Raw genomic sequence first — 21,130 nt, 5'->3', positions numbered from 1 at the left:
CCCAGCAGCTCAGTGGTTTAAAAAAAAAAAAATCTGCCTGCAAAGCAGGAGATGCAGGTTCCATCCGTGGGTTGAGAAGATCCCCTGGAGGGAAATGGCAACCCACTCCAGTATTCTTGCAGGAAAATCCCATGGACAGAGGGCCCTAGAGGGCTACAGTTCATGGGGTCGCAAAAGAGTTGGACATGACTGAATGACTAAACAACAACAATGTTTTCACACATGTGCACCTTTTTTATGTTATTCAAAAGAGTGAGAGAGTCCCTCCATCCTGTCTCCCCAACCTCCACAGAAACAGCTGAGGTTCAAAGTCTGGGACTGAGCCCACTGGCTCCTATTCTGTGCTGAGGGGATGCAGTTATGTCTATAACTGTACTTTTTTTCCCCAAAAAAATAGCATTCTACCTTACACATTTTCTCCTTCAACTTTTTCTTCTCACTGATCTGTGTCTCCTCTACCTATTTTCTGGCCAATTCATTCAGTTCTGTCTCACTTATTTCAATATTCCTGTTAATTTTCCGGTAAAATCCTTTGTCAATTGTTCTCATAAGTCATTTGTCTTTTCCTTATGTCTATGCTGGAGGTCTTCCCATATTATGAATGTAAGACTTCTGCTGAGAAACGTTCAAGTCTTGCCTTGAAACGGCCGGGCTGCAGGAACCAGCACCTGGGAGAAGAGACTTGAACCCGGACTTGAACTCCTTGCAAATTCTGTAACCTGCTCTCAGTATCTGTTCTTTCCAAGACTGCCACTCAGTTGCACCCAAAAACTCTCTGCGGAAAGAAAGGAACCTGGAAGCGCCAAGGCTGAAGAGGAACAGGAGGGTTGGACGGGGGTGGGGAGGAATTCGCTGATTACATGTGAACGGTGAGCCAAGTGTGTTACGTCCGGCTGCCTCTGGCACGGACTAGGCGCACTCAGTCTCCCGTTCCTTCACTGATACTGCCCAAGTTTAAAATGCCCAGACTGTGCCAAGCCTAGGTCCGGGGAGGGTAGCACGGGCTGACTTACTCCCTTCCGTTCTCAGGACAGCTGGCGGACTCCTACAGGATGCAGGAGCGGGCATCTAACCATTCCACAATCCCGCCCCTGCCACCTGGCGCGAGGCTACCACGTCCGGGGAAGGTGGACGCAGCGGGCGGGAAGCAGACGGTGGAAGCAAGAACCCCCGGTCAGAGTCCAGGTCTGGGCGGGTGAGGGAAGCACCCATCGCCCGGCGGGGCGCAGGTCGGACGCCGCGCGCCCCCTGCGGTCCTGGTCCGGCCGCGCATGCCGCGTGCCAGCCAATGAGCGCGGCGCGGGCGGGCGTGCCCCTGGCGCCGGGCGCATAAAGGCTCGCGCACTCGCAGCACCGCACTCTTCTGGTCCCGACCCAGACTCAGAGAGAACCCACCATGGTGCTGTCTGCCGCCGACAAGTCCAATGTCAAGGCCGCCTGGGGCAAGGTTGGCAGCAACGCTGGAACTTATGGCGCAGAGGCTCTGGAGAGGTGAGCACCGCACCTGCCCCGAGGGGACCGGGCCGCTCGCCGGGCGCGTCCTTGTCCCGGGCCGCTCGGCCTAAGCCCGGCTTTCCCGCCTCTTCACCCAGGATGTTCCTGAGCTTCCCCACCACCAAGACCTACTTCCCCCACTTCGACCTGAGCCACGGCTCCGCCCAGGTCAAGGGCCACGGCGAGAAGGTGGCCGCCGCGCTGACCAAAGCGGTGGGCCACCTGGACGACCTGCCCGGTACCCTGTCTGATCTGAGTGACCTGCACGCCCACAAGCTGCGTGTGGACCCGGTCAACTTCAAGGTGAGCTCGCGGGCCGGGCCGGGACAGACCTGGGCTAGCCGGGCAGAGAATGCGGCGGCGCCCCCACCCAGCTCCCACCCCACTGACGTCCCCTCTCTCGGCAGCTTCTGAGCCACTCCCTGCTGGTGACCCTGGCCTGCCACCTCCCCAGTGATTTCACCCCCGCGGTCCACGCCTCCCTGGACAAGTTCTTGGCCAGCGTGAGCACCGTGCTGACCTCCAAATACCGTTAAGCTGGAGCCTCGGCGACCCCTACCCTGGCCTGGAGCGCCCTTGCGCTCTGCGCACTCTCACCTCCTGATCTTTGAATAAAGTCTGAGTGGGCTGCAGTGTCTGTCTGTAGCCTTGGGTCTCTGTGTCCGCGAACCGGCCCGGGTTCTCATTGCCTCGGACCAAGGAGCTCTCAGGCAGAGAGAGAAGGGAAAACTGGACGGAGGGTGGGGGTGCAGCCTGCCCCCCTGCCACTACCTGGGATTCTCTGGGCAGCCCTCACCCTCAGCCTGGAGTGATTTCTGAGTATCTTGGCCCTTCCCTGAATTCATCCCAGAGCCTTGCATGTTCATCATGGAGTTTTTTGTGCAAATGATCAATTTGTTGGCAGACCTCCAGTCAGGACTCAGAGCTCTCCCAGGCCTGCTCCCGGAGGCCCTCTGGGAGGCCCTCTGGGCGCCTCCCTCCCCACCAAGTGCCTAGAGGAAGCTAGGGGTGCATAGTGCCCTTATAGAGCCAGGCAAGGTCCTGGAGGCACCTCTGTCACCTGGTACACCCCCCCCCAGGACACCCACTGGGCCATTGAGGGTCTGAAGGCCTGATTTGGGGGGCCCAGCTCAGGATCCGCACTGCCCTGAGGCCCACTGACTCCTCCTGGTGCTGCTGTGGAGAGGAGAGCCAGGGGCAGGGCGCCTACACTCAGAGGTGCTTTCTTCCTGTGGAGAATGCCCCTAGCGCCTGCGGCTTGAGGTGTCCAGTCCTGGCAGTGGTCCAGCCCCAAGCTTTCAGCTTGGGAAGCAGTGTCCTTTCTTCCCTGGGCCCAAGAGTCTCTGTCAGAAAATGGATGGCAAGTTTCCTGCCTCAATGTGCTCTGCTTTTAGCCTATGAGCTCAGTAAGAGGCAGTCTTCCTTATTTTATTATTAGGCAAAATGAGAGCCTGGACTAAAAGTGGAAGCAACCCAAATGTCCATTGAGAGATGAGAGGACAAACAAAATGTGGTCTAAACAGACAATGGAATGTTATCCAGCCATAACAAGCAATGAAGTGTAAATACGAAAGACCATGTATGGCATGGTTCTATTCACATGAAATGTCCAGAATAGGCAAATTCACAGAGGCCAAGAGCAGACTGGTGATGTCCAGGGGCTGGAGGGCAGGCGTTATGGACTGACTGCTGATGGGGACAGCGTTTCTCTTTGGGATGATGAAAAAGTTCTGAAATTAGATAGTGGTGATGGTCACACAGTGGATATGATTTAAGTCACTGGATTGTACACCTGAAAATGGCTAAGACAGTAAATTTTATGTTATGCAAATTTCAATGCATTTTTTTTTAAAGGATGTATAGTGATGCCTGGCACAGAATGAGTGCTACATGGGTATGAGCTATTATGTGGGGGATCTATCCTGTACTGTGCTAGGTCGCTTCAGTTGCGTCCAACTCTTTGCGATCCTATGGACCACAGCCCTCCAGGCTCCTCTGTCCATGGGATTCTCCTGACAAGAATACTGGAGTGGGTTGCCATGCCCGCCTTCAGGGGATCATCCTGACCCAGCGATCGAACCCTTGTGTTCCCAACACTCATGTCTCTTAAGTCTCCTGCATTGGCAGGTGTATTCTTTACCATTAGCGCCAACTAGATTTCTATTTGGGATAAGAAAGTTCTGGAATTAGTGGTGATGGTAACACATAGTGTGAATGTAGTTAAAGACACTGAATTGTACACCTCAAATGGCTAAGACAGTAAATTTTATGTGAATTTCAATGCATTTTTAAAAAAGGATGTATAGTGATGCCTGGCACAGAATGAGTGCTTTATAGGTATTGGCTATTATTTTTAGGATCTATCCTAGCCACTCTGAATGCTCATTGTCCTGAAAAGGGCATCTGCTATGAACCAGGAACAACCTTGGGAAGAAGAAACTGTTACTTTCCTTATATACCATAAATGAGAAAACAGACTGACGTTCAATGCCAAACTCCATGCTAAAAATCAGGGTCACCTAATATTGACACATACTAAATATTAGTTTCCAAAAATAGGGATTTCAGGGTCCAGGGCGATTGGGAAGGCCCCAGGTCAGAGCTGACGCTCCGTGGAGATTTCCTAGACCCCTCCCGGCCGGATTCTGCGACCAGAGGCCCGGCGCCCCCCGGAGGCCAAGAGGACAGCAGGCCGAGAGGCGCAGGCGCAGGCGCATCCCGGGCTTCACCGAGAGGCCGAGAGCGCGGCAGGCTGGTCTCCACGATGGTGCTGGCGCCGGCGGACCGCGCTGCAGTGCTCGCGTTGTGGCGGAAGCTCGGGACCAACGTCGGCATCTACACGACGGAGGCCCTGGAGAGGTGCGCACGGCCCCGGCGCATCAGGGCTCACCTGTCTTCAGCGCGCTCGGGGGATGCGTCCCCCGCCGTCCTGTTCCGGAGCCCTTCCTCCCCAGGCCCCGCCATCAGGACGCGCCTCACTCGCCGTTCCTCCCGCAGGACCTTCGTGGCCTTCCCTTCCTCCAAGACCTACTTCCTTCACCTAAACTTGAGCCCCGGCTCCGCCCAGGTCAGAGCCCACGGCCAGAAGGTGGCCAACGCGCTGATCCTGGCCGTGAACCACCTGGACGACCTGCCGCGCACCCTGTCGTACCTTCGCGAGCTGCACACGCACAAGCTGCGCGTGGACCCGGTCTTTTTCAAGGTGAGCTCGCGGGTGGGGCCGACGCCCGTCGCCAGGGGAGGGGGCTCCCCCCAGGCAAGGGGTGGTGCACCGCGTGGGAACCACTCTGTATGTCTGCAGCTGCTGTGCCACTGCCTGCTGGTGACCCTCGCCCGGCACTACCCCGGAGACTTCAGCCCCAACATGCACGCTTCACTGGTCAGGTTTCTGAACCACGTGATCTCGGCGCTGGCCCCCAGCAGTGGCTAAATTGGGAGGGTGGTCGCTGGGGGCTCCAGTGTTTGAGTAAAGTCGGCAGAGTCCCAGCTGTGCCCGTGTTCTTTTCTAGGGGCCTGACGAGGGTGGGGTGGCGGTGAGTGGGGGTGGGACGCCCCTCCCAAGGGGAGGCGGTAAGTCTGGACAAGGGGTCTCCACTCCCACGTGGTAAGCCGCGACTCACCATGCCTTTGAGCGTGGCCGCTTGGAGGTGTAGGCCGGGGCTCTGGCCGCTCGGGACCGGGCGTCACGGGCCCCAGGGGCCCCGCCTGGATCGTCTTCCCCGCTGCCGCCTTCAGACACCTCATATGCACCTAGTTAGTACCGCCCGGCACAGCTTGCGAGGAAATTAGGGACGGGCGTCCCTGCAGGGGTGGAGCGGGACTGCGCCTCCTGAACGCCCAGGGCACTTTAAGCAACCGGGAAGCTTGGGGTCAAAGGTGCCTTTGCCAGACTCTGGACCTGGTCGGAGGAGGTGGCGCCTGCAGCGCACCCTGCCCCGATTCCACACAGCAGACAGAACTCAGAGCGTCTTCCTTTAAAAATTTTTTCTCATGGAATCAATCACGGTCATGGCAGAAACTTCAGGAAAGGACTCCCAATTGCTGCACCTCAACTGCCCATGCCTTCCTGTGGGTTCCGGCCATACATTGCTTAACAGCATGAATTTTTCCTTCTTCACAATTTCACATACAGGATTTGTTCTTATGTATATCTCAGCAACCTCAGCACGTTTTTTTTCTTTCCCTATTAACTCTATAATTTATTTTTTCACTTAAAGGAAGCACTTGAGGTCTTTGGTGCATTAATTCCTCTTGGGCACTGAGGCCACTATTCAAATAAGAGTCACTGTGAACACGAGTGCTGCGGTACTAGGACAGTCCATCGGGTTCCAGAGAGGACCACTAAGTGACCAGGGACAGTGGTCACACCAGAGGGGTGACTCACACCCCAGTGGGGAGGGGCGGTGGCACATTTGGAGAGATTTCTCATAAGAATATATTCAGTTTCACATTGACATGATCAGAGGAAACTTAAAACACAGAGAGATGGCAGCAGCTCCCCCTAGGCAGGGCCAGAGAGGCAGAGAAGACAGGTACTTGATCTAATCCCAGGAAAGGTATGATTTTTCACTTATGTTTTCTACTTTCACAATTTGCAAAAAACCTTGCCCTCAGTATTTGTAGCTAAAAATCTATGCACTAACATTGTCATGCCCTTGGGGGATTTCTTCAGAAGTGTAATTTCTGGCTTTTTGAGAATATTGCCAAAATTGCTTTCCTGAGTTTCGCCAGATGAGAGCCTGCACCCTCAGCAGCCTCACTTCCTCGCAGCTAGAGGAGCGCCACCCACTTTCCAGGGTAGCGTTCTTCCTCAGGTTGACCCAGATTTGGCCTATTTCCCCTCCGGTATTTCCTGGGGGGACTCTTTCCTCCAAATAATCCCAGCCCCTCTTCAGGTCTCTGGGCCCAACCATGCTCCATGGCTCTGCCTGTTCTGAGCTGCCGTTTCTGATCTACACCCTCATTTATGACAATTAGGAATGATGAATAAGACCCTTTTCACCCTCTAACAGCAAGTGGATTCGGAATCTTCAGACCAGATAACCAAGTGAAGGTGAGAACTCAGATGTCACAGCACCTAAACCACCTGGGTTCTGAGCTATTTGCCACAACGAGCAATCGAGCTGAAATTCTTTTTCCTTATGGGCTCACAGTTTAAAGGGCCAGTAAAAGGTGATATACCCAAAAGGTGACTTTCCCATAAACCTGGGGCCCTAAAGATATCCCACTGGGTCATCCTTTCTCCAAATACAGGGACTGGCAAAAAAAAAAAAACAGAAACCAAAAAAAATAAAACCTTTTCAGCAGTAAAGAAAAAATGCTTCCCTAATAAATTGAAATCACATGCTGATACACAAACAAATCCCCCCTGCCCACCCCCCACCCGCTGAGAAAAAAGTACTTCACAGGCCACAAGGTGCCAGGGCTGACAAACTCACCAGGCACACAGGTCAAGGCGCCTGCACGAAAGCCAGCAGGCACTGCAGATGCCACATTCAGTGCAACTGGGTTTGAAAGATCTGCAGGGAACCACAGAATATAAAGGCATATAGGAGGACTTATCTGGTGGGCCAGTGGTTAATCTGCCTGCAACTAAACTTGAGTGCCACAACTGAGCCCATGTGCAGCAAAGAAACTTTAAAAAGATAGAAATAGTCCTTCTGACAGTGTGGAGCAGTGTGGTGCTTATGAGCTTCCAGCATGGCGCTCCGGGGCCAGGGCCAGAGGGTGCAGAAGGTGCTGGTGCAGCGCATCAATCTCATCTTCAGATGCTTCCAAAACAGATCGCAGACTCAGGTGTGTGGCTTTATGAACAAGTGAACATGCAGATACAGGGCTGTACCGTTGGTTTTGATGAGTATATGAACCTCGTATTAGATGATGCAGAAGAGATTCATTCTAAAACAAAGTCAAGAAAACAACTGGGCCGGATCATGCTAAAAGGAGAAAATATTACTCTGCTCCAAAGTGTCTCCAACTAGAAGTGACGAAGTGAGAAATTGTTTGGCAATACCGTTGGTTTTTAGGTGTCCTTTGTCAGAGATGTAGTTCTAAAACGTATTCACATTGTTCTGCTCACCCTTATGTTATTACCAGATGACAATAAATGCTATGGGACTCTTAAACAATGCAGGAATTCCCTGGCGGCCCAGTGGCTCGGACTCCACACTTCCGCGGCCCAGGGCACAGGCTCAGCTCCTGGTCAGGGAGCTAGTCTCACTTGCTCTGTGGTGCATGGGTTGGTCAGTCAAGTTCATTCTGGTTTAACTTTCTGGCCAACCCAATATTGACTATGTGACTTAAATGACTCAAAGGATAAAGATCAGACGAGGCTTAAAGATGAAACGTGCAAATACAGTAATAAGAATTATCAATGGATCTAGAGACTAAAGTGGACCCTGCAACGCTCCCTGCTGGTGTTCTCATGTGGTCACCTCCCCTTGTGTGGCTGTTTTGTTGCTGTTTTTAAATTTTATTGGCATATAGTCAATTTACAATGTTGCATTAGTTTCTGCTATATAACAAAGTGAGTCAGTTATACAGACATATAATAGTTTGCATTTGTTAACCCCAAATTCCCCATCCATCCCTCACCGAAAGCTTTTTTTAATGTGGTAAAATACAGGGCTTCCCTGTTGTTCACTGGTAATCTGCCTGCAATGTAGCCGACCCAGGTCGATCTCTGGGTTGGGAAGATCCCCTGGAGAAGGGCATGGCAAACCATTCCAGTATTCTTTCAGAGAACTCCATGGACAGATGCCTGATGGGTTACAGCCCATGGGGTCACAAAGCTGGTCAGACATGAAGGAGTGATTAACACTAACTCATGCAAAATATAGGTAACAAACCAGTTCAACCACTGTAAAGAGTATGACTCAGTGGCATTCACTTCTTTCACAGCAGTGTGCCATTCACCACCTCTACCCAGCTCCAGAACTTCCTCACAGCCCCAAAGGAAGCCCCGTGTCCACTACCAGGCATCCCCCTCCACACCTCTCTCCGCCCAGCCCCATGGCTTTACTGATCTTGGCCTTTCCATGTAAATGTACACAGCTTGTGGTCTCTCGTGTCCAGCGTGTTGCTCAGCACAACATTCTCAAGGCTTATTGGTGCTGGACCTGCATCTCATCCTGATGCCCTGATGCTCAGAAGCTGTGGGACAATTAACGCGTGCTGTCTGTGGGGATTTTCAAGGAGAGCAGAGCTCTCTGGAAGGACTGTGGGGCAGATGAGGGCTCCGAGGAGCTGGCGATGTACCTCCGGGCCTGGGTCTGCAGTGTTTTGTGCTCTCTTCTGCTCAGAGGTGGGCCCTGGCCTGGGGCTGAAAGGCCTGGATTCCAAGGTGGCTGGACTTGGGCAGGTGTTCCAAAGGGGACAGGAGCAGCCCCAGAAGGCCCAGGACAACGTAATACTGCCCTGTAACATATCATGCTGTTGTTGTTCAGTTGCCCAGTCGCTTCCAACTCTTTGTGACCCCATGGACTGCAGCACGCCAGGCCTTCTTGTCCCTAACCATTTCCGAAAATTTGCCCAAGTTCATGACCATTCTATCAGTGATACCATCCATTCATCCCATCCTCTGATGTATCACACTAAACACCATTCTGTACTGCATACTTGAAGTTGCTGAGTAGTGCTTAAAACTTATAGGAAAAACTTAATTTTGCAAAATATATATATATCAAGTCATTAGCATGTATACGTAAAACTAAAATAACATGTCAATTTAATCTCAATAAAAATTTAAAAAAGAAGGTGGCCAGGATCCAGGTGAGGGAAGTCCCCTTGGCCAGCAGTTGGTAGCTTCTCTCTTGAACCATGAGGACAGTACCACCTCCTCGGGAGGGCAGCCCTGAGCCCATAGCCACCAGCAATGAAGTCAGGCAGGCAGGCTGGGGGTGGCACGGGGGAGGGCAGGGAAGGGGGAGAGCAGATGCAAGAGGGTGGCACTCCCCAGCACTGTGGGGGCTCAGGACATGCAGGGACCCCCCAGGCTTCCCTCACGGGCTCCCAGGTGCCCCCGGGTGGGAGCGGAGGGCCGCCTCAGGCCAGGGTTCACTGGCACCTGGGGGCAGACCTCATGTTGACACCTATCACATGCGACCCTGTGCTGGGGATGTGGGTGAAGGTCACCTGAGGGCCTGGCTTAGGGCTCGTGCAGTGGACACAGAGCAAGCAACCCACCGCGATTGGGCCCAGGATGGCTCGGCCCTCTTCCCCTCGGTCCAAACAAGTGTCACCATCGCGTGTGCCAATGACGAGAGCTGGGAGACCTGCTCTAAGCTGTCCCAAAGATGCCACTGAGGGCTTTCGGTCCAGCTCTCAGGGTGCTTCGGACCAGCAGTGGCAGCAGCCTGGGTAAACAGCTACATTCTCAGTACCGGTACAGGCTAGAGTCAGGGGGGTGGATGAACCCTGTCGACACCACACTCAGAAGTAACTGACATTGATCACAAGTCGCGTTCTGCGATTCCAGAGACAGACAGCAGACCAGTGGCTGTCAAAGGCTGGGGCCGAGGGGCATGCCTACTGGTGGGTGCGGGGCTGGGGGTGACAAGAGTGCCCCGATGCCACAGTGATAAACACGACACTGCGAGCACACTGAAAACCACTAAACCGCACACTTTGAAGCAGCTGAAATGTTGAATTTTATGAGAGATAAGTTTATCTCCATCAAAATACAAACCTGCAAAAAAAGAAATCTACGTTCTTGGATCCCCATCCCAGATCCACAGGAAGCCTAGAGGGGCTCACACCACCTGCTACGACAAGGCCTCCAGGTGACAAGGATGAAGTCCCAGCACCGCTCAGCTTGGCCCTCAGAGCAGGACCACCCTGTTCAAGGCAGGGGACCCTTCCGAGGCACAGCCTCTTCTCCACACAAACAAACCACGGCTGGACACCGGCCCCAGCCCTGGAATCAATCCCTCCTGGCTCCCAGGCCAGCCGAGCGCACGCACCTACTGCACAGCCGTCACCCTGGGAAGACGGCCCTGTGTCTGCGGGCCGCAGCGAGGGTCTGGACCCCCGTGAAGGCCATGGAGTTCCACAGAGCTGCAGGGCCAACACCGCCCCTCCAGCCCTCAGGTCCCCAGACTGCAGACCTGGGCCTTGCTAGAGACCCCCAGAGAGGGGGGCAGAAACCAAAGCATCCCTGGACAGACTGGGGCCTCTGTGCCACAACCCCCACCCCCGCTCCGGAGCAGAAAAGTGCGGCTGGGGGAATCCCTGAGAACTCGAGGACTAGAGGGGCCAAGGGCAGCACACAGCCCTGCAAATGACCAAAGGACCCTGGAGATCTGCACCTATGGGCTCGGCCAACCCAACTCTCACCCAGGACTGCCATCATGGCCCGCTCCCGGCATCCCCACCCATTCCTGCTAAGCCAGCGCTTCCCCACAGCAGCGCTCTAACTAAGAGGCGAGGGCGCGGGTGAGCAGTGCCACCCCTGGAGCCGCGCTCACCCAGGCTGGGCTGTGGCCTCCAGAGCAGCCCGCTGCACGCCTGCCCAGTGGAGTGGAGCCAGCTGAGGAGCCGAAGCCCAGGGGGTGCAGGGAACCAGGCAGCCCCTGCAGTCAGGCCAGGGCACACCAGGGGCAGGCAGGTGCCTCTGGACTGATGAACAAGCACCCAGCTGCGGGGGAGCAGAAGCTTCCCCCCAGGTATCCTGTCCCCAGCCCACCTGCTTCCTCGCTGGGACCTCCAGGCTCCTCTAAGGTCAGGGACGCCATCTGCCCTCTGCCTCTTCAAAACCAGCCTCCAGGGATGGTAGCAGATAGACTGCCGCGCAACTGTGCGTCAGAAATGAAAGCAAGTGTGCCGTCACCACGCAAATAGAACAGACCCCCAAACACCATCTCAGAAGGTTAAGAACGGAGACATGAGGAGCTGGGCAGCCTTGGCCCTGGCTGCCCACTCAGTCCAGACCCCGCCGTCATGAGCCGGGTCGCAGGGTGCAGTCAGGAAGCACAGCCTGCTTCTCTGCCTGCCCTGCCACAACCACCTCTGCCCTCCCACGGCTTTCCGCCAACTCCTATCTACTTCCCACAAAGACGGCATGTCCCCTCTCCCCAGCAGGTACCCACCCGGGCTCTCAGTGGTCACTCTGGCCCAGCCTGGCTGCAGGCCAGGGCAATACCCCTGGGCAGAGGGACATGCTGATGCCGCACCTCTTTTCCGTGGACACAGCTGGCTGGGGAAGACCCTGCCATAGGGCAGCAGAGCAGCCCACTACCCACATCCCTCCAGAGAGAAACAAACCACAGTGAGGAGCCTGGAAGAGGACCACCGACCACGCCCTGAGGCTGGCAGCCACACAACTCAGACCCAGTGTCCATGTGCTCTGCACAGGGTGTGGGTGTGTGTTTCACAACATGGCCATCAGAAGCTGCCTCCAAAAATAAAACCACACATTCCCCTGATGAACTTTCCTGATGGCTCAGACGGTAAAGAATCTGCCTGCCAATGCATGAGACCTAAGAGACACAGGTTCGATCCCTGGGTCGGGAAGATCCCCTGGAGAAGGGAATGGCAATCCATTCCAGTAGGTTGCCTGGAGAATCCCAAGGACAGAGGAGCCTGGCCGCTACAGTCCATAGGGTTACAAAGAATCAGACACGACTGAACACGGACACAGTCATCCTCCCTCTGAAAAGTGAAAAAATGAAAGAGCTCCCAGTTGTATCGTCAGAATAGCTCACTTTAGTCTCAAGATACAAGCAGAAGGGCTGAGGGAGACTGGGTAATACCACCAGCCCTGCCAAGGGTGAGCAGAACCACGACTGACCCCAAAGTCAACGTGCCCTCCTCTGAGGACCTCGTGGCCGTCAGGTCGACCTTTCCATGGGTCTTTGCTCGGAGTAACTCCGAGACAGGGAACTGCAGCTTATCTGAGCTCCAGTGCTGGGCGGAGGCTGCTGACCACAAAGCAGACAGGCAGTCCTCCAAAGAAATGGGGGAAGAGAACAGCCTGGACCTCAGAAGGACACATGGGGCAGGGAGAGCATAAGGCAGAGGGGAGCCTGAGGATGAGTCACATTTCTGGGCTGCGTGCAAGTGACCCAGGCGTGCCCCCCACCCTGTGGAAGGCATGGCAAGTCCAGCGCAGCCAGGACAGCAGAGAACGCACCGTGGCCGCCGGGAGGCAGTCTGTCAGGTTGTTTATTCCCACTCGACATAACCCAGAACACAGGAGCAACTCTGTACACCTCTAGAAACTTACAGCTAGCTCCAAAACAATAGAAATGTTAAACTACAAAAGATGAGCTGTATTCCGCAAATAGAAAGGGTAACGTGAGGCCGTGTCAAACGTGGATCGGACTATTTACAGCGCCTGGGCGTGGGCTCAGATCTCGCCGGCCTCCTTCTCCTCTGACCTCCGCGATGCAGCCTTCCCGTTGGCACTCTCAAGCCTCCAGTCGGTGGCCCCCCGCTCACTCCGCCCGCGCTCCCAGGACTCCTCCCTTGAAGTCCGCTCTCGGGAGAACCTGGGGAAAGGGAACCAGAGGCTCATCGAGGGCTGGCCCTCCCTCCTGGGTGCTCCCCAGGCGCGGACACCGTGGACCCTCCACGCGAGGGAAGGGAAGACCCGCACAGCTGGGAGGGCCAAGCAGGAACCACACAGGGAGGGCCGGGCAGCTAACACAGAGTGGCATTTTCAGAGGGTTCTAGTAACAGGGACAGCTTTCACTAAAATGTAAACAGTGCAAAGGAAAATACAGCATGAGTTGATCCATTATGTAAAAACACAATGGAGGAAAAGTATTACCAAAGCGAAAGGTGGTCATCTCAGAATATGGTCATCAGTAGTGTGTTTTTTTAATCACAAGATGGGTGAGCAGCCTATCAGGGCTGTGTGCGCCACAGTGGCAGTGCATGTGTAGCCCAAGCACAGCCTCGCCTACACGGGACACCTCTGCAGCTCTCAACTGTCCAGCCCTGAAGCCCCCTGCCGCCCCCAGCAGGTGGACTCCCAGAGCCCTGGGCCCCGTCAGGACCCTCAAGGCCTCAACGCTCAGTCCCTGGGTGACAGCCCCCAGGGCCTGGTGCACAGAGCAGGGCTCCACTCCTGCTGCAGATACTGAAGGAGCAGAGTAGTTACTTGTATTTCGAGCTCCGGTCCCTGGATGCCCGGCGATGGCCGCGGCTGTGGCTCCGGGAGCGACTTCGGTGGCGCCGGTGTCTGTCCCGGGACCGGGAGCGGGACGACTTCCGCCGCTCTCTAGAAGTAGACCTCGACCGCCTGCGACGTCGGTCCCGGGAGCGCGACCTGCAACAGAGGCTGTGCTTACACCTTACTGCTGTATCTGCTCTCTCCTCCCAGACTTGTAACCCGGGTTCACAATCGTCCCCTCAACGCCACCCCGGTCACAAATAACTGGCCAGACTCACCCCACCAATGCTTCCGGAAACATGCCAGGAACTTTCTGATCATCCTTCTCACTGACAGTGAACACCCACCCCACACTGCACTGCGCCCCAACCAGGGCTCTCCTTCTAACCCATGCCCTGTGCCCTGTGACCAGCCCTGACCCCAGACAACAAATGCCAAGTTATAAAGGCTAAGTATCAAGAAAAAAGCACGTGGAAAAGGACATCTTACTGAGAATGTATCAATGGAAAACCTACCTCCTGCGATCTCTTGTTCTTGATCCAGACCTAAAATGGAAAAAAAGATGAGCAATTTCCCAAAAACAGCCCAATTCCTTATAGCTGAGGGGAGGTGCCCCACGTCCACATGGTGACGAGGGTCAACTTCCCACAGGACCTGCTTTGAGGCCCGCCCCGGACCCCCCACCTGTTGGAGGGAGAAGGAAGAGACCAGCACCCAGGGGTCCACGCTGCACTGAGCTGAACCAGTGGTTCTGCAAACTTCACAGCGGACACCAACCCAGCTACACAGATAGTCACGGTGCAGGGCTGGGCAGGACACCCAAGCTCCAAACACAGGCTCACTTTCCTGGGAGTGCTGCAGGAGCTCCCGGAAAACAGTACACAACCAGCAATGGAAGAAATGCACTTGAGGGACCTTCCTTGGTGGTCCAGTGGTTGAGAATCCACCCTGCAATGCAGGGGACATGAGTTCAATCCCTGGTCAGGGAACTAAGATCTCACATGCCACGGGGAAACTAAGACCGCGTGCCACAACTACTGAGTCTACGCGCTCTGGAGCCCGTGTGCCTGACGCAAAGATTCCACATGATAAGAGGAAGACCCTCAGTTCAGTTCAGTCGCTCTGTCATGTCCAACTCCTTGCGACCCCATGAACTGCAGCACGCCAGGTCTCCCTGTCCATCACCAACTCCCGGAGTCCACCCAAACCCATGTCCATCGAGTCGGTGATGCCATCCAACCATCTCATCATCTGTCATCCCCTTCTCCTGCCCCCAATCCCTCCCAGCCATCAGAGTCTTTTCCGATGAGCAACTCTTCGCATAATGTGGCCAAAGTATTGGAGTTTCAGCTTCAACATCAGTCCTTCCAATGAACACTCAGGACTGATCTCCTTTAGGATGGACTGGTTGGATCTCCTTGCAGTCCAAGGGACTCTCAAGAGTCTTCTCCAACACCACAGTACAAAGGCATCAATTCTTCGGCGCTCAGCTTTCTTTATAGTCCAACTTTCACATCCATACGTTGACCACTGGAAAAACCATAGCCTTGACTAGACAGACCTTTGTTAGCAAATTAATTAATGTCTCTACTTTTTAATATGCTGTCTAGGTTGGTCATAACTTTCCTTCCAAGGAGTAAGCATCTTTTAATTTCACGGCTGCAATCACCATCTGCAGTGATTTTGGAGCCCAGAAAAATTAGGTCAGCCACTGTTTCCCCATCTATTTGCCATGAAGTGATGGGACTGGATGCCATGATCTTCGTTTTCTGAATGTTGACCTTTAAGCCAACTTTTTCACTCTCCTCTTTCACTTTCATCAAGAGGCTCTTTAGTTCTTCACTTTCTGCCATAAGGGTGGTGTCATCTGCATATCTGAGGTTATTGATATTTCTCCCGGCAATCTTGATTCCAGCTTGTGCTTCCTCCAGCCCAGCATTTCTCATGATGTACTCTGCATGTAAGTTAAATAAGCAGGGTGACAATATACAGCCATGACGCAGTCTTTTTCCTATTTGGAACCAGTCTGTTGTTCGCTACGTGCCTCAATTAAGATCCGATGCAGCCAAATAAATATTAAAAAAAAAAAAACACTTGACAACAAGAATGCACTTTTTATATCCTGTTCTAAGCAGCAATTTTCAACCTGTGAAGGAGGAAGTGACAAAAGATGCTGCTCACACACCATGTGGCTAGAGGGCGATTTGATAAAAACTCCAGGAAAATAATTTCCTTAACACCTACCAGTATTTATATATTAAATTCCTCTCTCCCAGGAATTCTAAGGAACTTTATATATACTCACATACATACAAAGATGATCGCGCTAGCACTCATTCAAAAACAGTTTTATAATAAGTCACCAAAAATTAAAATTAAAAAGCAAAGTTAACAAAAGCAAAAGTCAACAAGTGGGACTACATCAGACTAAAAAGCTTCTGCACAATGAAGGTAACCATCAGCGAAATGAAACAGCAACTGAATGGGAGAAAATATCTACAAATCAAGTAACTGACAAGAGGCATTCATCCAAAATATGAAAAGAACTCACACAACTCTAAACGGAAGGAAAAAAAAAGAAGATTAAAAAAATGGGCAGAGGACCTGAACAAATATTTTGCTAAAGAAGACATACAAAGACCAACAGGGACATGAAAAATTGCTCCACAACTTTATCCATCAGGGAAATACAAATCAAACCACAATGGGCTGTCACCTCACATCTGGCAGAGTGCTCTCACCAAATGACAAGAAACACAGGTGCTGGTGAGGATGTGGAGAAAAGAAAGCACTGCTGCTGGGAATGTAAACTGGTGCAGCCATTATGAAAAACAGGATAGAGGGGTCTCAAAAATTAATGGAACTGTAATATGATCCAGCAATTCCAATTCTGGATATTCACTTGATGGAAATTAAATCACTATTTTGAAGATACTTACAACTCCGTGGTCACTGCAGCACTATTTATAATAGTTCAGACACAGGAAAATCTAAGCGTCCACTGACAGATGGACTGATACAGACGGTGCAGCTGTATATACACCGTGGGATGTCATTCATTCTCCCATTTGCAGCAGCACAGATGGACCCTGAGAGCACTACGCTAAGTAAAACAAGCCAGATGGGGAAAGATAAATGCTGTATGAGTCCTGTTACATGCAGAATAGAAAAGAACCAAACTCACAGAGAGAACAGACTGGTGGTTGTTAGAGGTAGGAAAACGAGGGTGGGCAAAGGCGGGAGGACAGGTGACGCCAACGGCACAGATGGCGCTGCGCAGCCAAGAATACGCCAGCTGCAGGGACAAAGCACCCGTGCACAACGCCACCTGCGAAGGCGGCCACCCATGTGAAAAGACCCTCATGTCTGTGCTTGATATTTTTATACTGTTCCAGTCTCTTTATAATCAACATGCGACATAATAACAAAAAAGTTAGCAAGTTATTCACACAGGAATCCCTCCAGGTGTCTGTGTGCCCAATATAGAGCCTGGCTACTCTGGGCTCCAGACACTGCCCCGAACTCTGACCAGACCCACCACCACTACCTGGCTGCTCTCAGGCATCCCAGCCCTAACACAGCCAGAACCACCTCCTCTCCCAAAACTCCGCTCCCAGGCTCCCTTCCTCTGTCACCATCAGCGGCCACTCCAGGCCACCTCCACTCCTGCTCTGCACAGCTCACATCATCTGCTAGCAGATGCCATCAGCTCTGCCCCCAGAGCACACAGCTCGCCCCTGCGCCCTCTTGGGCCTGGACCCTCCTAGCCACTCATGTTCTCCTCGCTCCCACCCGACCACCCTCAGCCCTTGGCCCACGTGAGCCCGTCCCTGGTGGATCCCGCCATAGGGCCTGCTCCGGGCAGGAATCTTTTTGCTTCTTTTCATGGCCATCAGGTACCTAGCAGACCTCAAGTGTCACAGGCAACAGCAAGGCTGCCAAGTACATGGGGTGTCCTCGGGATAGGTGGGGTGTCCTCGGGATAGGTGGGGTGTCCTCGGGATGGGGGCTGTCCTTGGGCTCACCTTCTGCTCAGCCGCTCCTCCCGCTCTCTCTCCTCTCGCCTCCTCAGCCGATCCTGATTTCTCTTCTCCTGTTTCTCAGCCACGGTTTTCTAAATAAAACGGAAAACTGGGAAGATGAGAGAGGCACAGACACACTAGGGTGTGAACAGTGTTGAATAAAGAACGTTTACATGACCTCAGTACTGGCGATTTAAGAACCTTAGGGAAATTCAGGGAACAGGAACACAATTCTTTTTGTTAACAAAACCTCTTAAACAGCAGAAAATAGATGGAATAAAAACTGTTTTATAAATTCAGCGACAAACTACTAATTCTAACAGGTGCTGTACTTCTAAGTTACAGAGAGTTTATCATATGACTTCAAATCAGTCAAGAAAGTTAAGGTGTTTACCCAAAGAAGACCCCACAAACTTTATGTGAAGGAGAACATGTGTATTTGATCAAGCACACCTTGCTAAGGGAAGCCAAGGTACCCAGCCTCGTTGCCGCCTGTCCTGGGGGATGGGTTGTGGTGGACATGGAGGGACAGAGGGGGACAGGAGATGGCCTGGAGACCCTGCCACTGGAGCACCCCAAAACCCACTCGGAGCCTTTCACACCATTTCATGCTGCTGAGAAGAAGGCCTCCTCACCTCCCCCTGGGGAGAGGGAGGTATCCAGAGCCAGAAGACAAGGCCCAAGAGGGCGTGCAGCATGACCTAAAATATCAGTGCTGACAAAAGCCAGGCCCCCAGGAAGAAAGGGCACGGCTGGGGGTGCGAGTGTGTCTGTGTGTGACCTCGAAGCATCTGGGCCCAAGCTCTCCTGTGCGGCTCCTCTAGCTCTGCCCTCTGACGTCATACATAAAACACTGGGAGCAGCACCTCGGCCTCCACACACCCTGCCCAAGAACCAGCCTGGGGGTAGCATCAGCTCCTCCCCAAACCCTCCCTACTCCCTGAAGCATTAGGTCCCCCCACAGGCAAGTCCTCACTCTTCCCCGCCTCCCTCCGCCGTGTCCATCCAGGTGCAGGACCTGCAGGCGTGCACACGGCCGGGACCACTGAGTGAAGCCCTCTCCGAACTGGGCACAGAGCTCCCACTCTCCTCATGGTTAAGAGGGGCACTTCCAAGCAACCTTTTCTGCTGATAGTGTAATAGCTATTTATTGAAATCTGCAACTTGGCTGTATTGTTCTATCAACTGAATACTGCTCATAACCACAATAACAAAATACAATTTTTAGATCAGTGAATACTTAAGTTCTAAAGATTTCAGGGAAAGAAGTTTTAATGTATGCTGATGTAAAAAAAAAAAAAAGGCTTTCAGGTATAAGAAACATTAGGGCAAGATTCTGGCATGTTATGGAATGGAATGACAGTTTAAAGGAAAATAGGAATATAAGGAGATTTTTTTATGAAGATGGCAGCTGCCACCAAATTGTTAGTTATACTATATTAGCTTTCATGCATTGGAGAAGGAAATGGCAACCCACTCCAGTGTTCTTGCCTGGAGAATCCCAGGGACAAGTGGAGCCTGGTGGGCTGCCGTCTACGGGGTCGCACAGAGTTGGACATGACTGAAGTGACTTACTGGCAGCAGCTACATAGAATATATGTTTATATTTTATACCATAAACTTATAAAAAAATTTCCAACCTGAAACCGTGTGACAGAAAGTATCACTTTTCAGAATTCCACCGGAAACACAGGAGATGTTCAAGACCAGCGGCGAGCCTGCAACCAGCTCCCTCTCCAGTCTGAGCGCACACCACCTCCCGGGACCCTCCCTGGGCATAAGGGCGCCACCCACTGCCCCTTCCTGGGGCCACAGGTGGCCTGAGGCCTTGACTGTCAAGGTGGCCTATAGTTAGGGGCCACATGTCTGTCCTTCCAGATTTTGGGCTTCTGGAGGAAAGGCCTGCATATTTCCCAGCATCCTAGTACACAGCCAGGGAGGTTTCATCCATCTGAAAACAATTCAACTTATCCCAAAGTTGCTTAATTTTCCTTCTCAGCACTCCATATCCAGGATGTCGAATGCTATAGTCTAACCCAGGAAAACAAGGAGCCCCGAGGAAGGGACAGGGGCATCCAGCCGTGGGGCAGGGCCACCAGAAAAAGCTGCATCACCTTCTTATGTTTCTAGCCTGACCACACTCCAAAGGTCTGCCTTCGCCCAAAGAGAAAAACCACAAGCTCCTGGCTCTCTCTCACCTCCAAAGAGAAGTGTTTCCAGAGGGGTGCACGGGTTCCCTGTACCTGGGATGAATTCTGCCATTGTTCTCTGTAAACAAGGGGTAGTAGCCTAAACAAACATCCCAGGCCCTGTTGGATTCTGCGATCTCAGGAAACACAATGATGACACCTGAGTAGCTCACTGTAAAGCTAAGGTATAAAACTAAGGCCTGATACCTCCACCAACAAAAAAACACCACAAGGCTTGCTACAAGCAGAGAGACATGAAGATGATCACGACTTCGCAGGCTTCTTCAGAAACACAGCACTTTAACATACCCTTAACTGATCGAGCTTCTCACGGATCTGAATGAATCCCAAGTGTAACTTGCCCCCGAAGTGGTCTGCAAGACGACGGTCATTGTCATGGAGGCCAAGGTAGGCCGAACAGACCTCACAGACACGAAGCTTCTGTTGCTGAAAACTGGACGCAGGCATGGAATTTCTGTATTCTTCCTGGAGAGCAGGAAAAGAGTGATCCAAGTGAGGTTAACTCAAATGCCACTGTCCACTCAACCCCTAAAATGAAGTACATGAAGGGAGGTGACTTTTATTTTTAGATGCCCAGCTTGCGGGACTTTAATTCACAGACTAGAGACTGAACCCCAGGCCCTGGCAGTGAAGTAGGAAATTCCCTAAAGCTGATTTCAAAATACATAAACCTGAATTGTTTACAAAGCTTCAGATACTTGTAATTAAATTGTAATTTAATTTCAATAAATTGTAATTAAATTGTAATCCAATTTAAAATGTTTCTTTAAGAGATGAACTAAGAGTCATTATTTCAAAGCACTGAGGGATATTCAGAACACTGAGACACACGGGAAACTGTGTGCTAAAGGCCAGCGGGGAAGGGGAGTCCCTGCAATGGCGGAGAGCTCTCAGAAGACCAGACTACAGGCCCCTCACGGCGCCTCTGATCACACCAGACATGGCGGAGCTCTGGGAAGATCAAACTGACTACAGCGCCCCAATCACACCAGACAGACAGGCAAAACACAGAGCATCCACAGAGTCTGTCCCAGTGTCCAGGAATGCCCAGTGCAGCCCTGAAACCTAAAATCTGGAAGGAGAAACACACCAGACATCTCTTCAAAAGAGGAAATGTGCCTAAGGGAACAGAACAAAGCGCACAATACACACACCCCCTACCCCTGCCCAGCAGCCAGTGTGCTCTGAGTCTCATCACAGGGAGCCACTCTGCCTCAAGGGAAAATACACGAATACAAAAGAAAATGGCCCAGGACACAGTGATGTCTGCCTGTGCTCAAATTAACACACTC

General features: G+C 52.6%; 3 protein-coding genes across 4 annotated transcripts in view; 2 read left to right on the top strand and 1 right to left on the bottom strand.

The window, feature by feature from the left end:
- Nucleotides 1-1,374: 1,374 nt before the first annotated feature.
- HBA1 (hemoglobin subunit alpha 1) lies at nucleotides 1,375-2,116 on the top strand. The gene is made up of 3 exons (XM_052652161.1): nucleotides 1,375-1,491; nucleotides 1,593-1,797; nucleotides 1,902-2,116. The coding sequence occupies exons 1-3, from the start codon at nucleotides 1,397-1,399 to the stop codon at nucleotides 2,028-2,030; spliced, it is 429 nt and encodes a 142-aa protein (XP_052508121.1). The 5' UTR covers nucleotides 1,375-1,396; the 3' UTR covers nucleotides 2,031-2,116.
- A 2,114-nt stretch (nucleotides 2,117-4,230) lies between these two features.
- On the top strand, nucleotides 4,231-4,924 carry HBQ1 (hemoglobin subunit theta 1). The gene is made up of 3 exons (XM_052662612.1): nucleotides 4,231-4,353; nucleotides 4,492-4,696; nucleotides 4,796-4,924. Exons 1-3 carry the CDS (start codon nucleotides 4,259-4,261, stop codon nucleotides 4,922-4,924), a joined length of 429 nt encoding a protein of 142 aa, XP_052518572.1. The 5' UTR covers nucleotides 4,231-4,258.
- A 7,261-nt stretch (nucleotides 4,925-12,185) lies between these two features.
- Nucleotides 12,186-21,130, bottom strand: part of LUC7L (LUC7 like) — a 29,495-nt gene continuing 20,550 nt past the window's right edge. For both annotated transcript variants that reach the window (XM_052657010.1, XM_052657011.1), the window contains exons 6-10: nucleotides 20,127-20,303; nucleotides 17,632-17,720; nucleotides 14,122-14,151; nucleotides 13,595-13,762; nucleotides 12,186-12,980 (exon numbers count right to left, since the gene is read on the bottom strand). In XM_052657010.1, coding sequence (XP_052512970.1) covers nucleotides 12,839-12,980; nucleotides 13,595-13,762; nucleotides 14,122-14,151; nucleotides 17,632-17,720; nucleotides 20,127-20,303 — 606 coding nt within the window. In that variant the 3' untranslated portion in view covers nucleotides 12,186-12,838. The remainder of the gene's footprint in view (nucleotides 12,981-13,594; nucleotides 13,763-14,121; nucleotides 14,152-17,631; nucleotides 17,721-20,126; nucleotides 20,304-21,130) is intronic.

This window comes from Budorcas taxicolor, chromosome 2, assembly GCF_023091745.1.
Source record: "Budorcas taxicolor isolate Tak-1 chromosome 2, Takin1.1, whole genome shotgun sequence".
Taxonomy (NCBI): domain Eukaryota; kingdom Metazoa; phylum Chordata; class Mammalia; order Artiodactyla; family Bovidae; genus Budorcas; species Budorcas taxicolor.
Note: the sequence above shows the minus strand (reverse complement) of the source record. Positions and strands in the feature narration are given on the sequence as shown.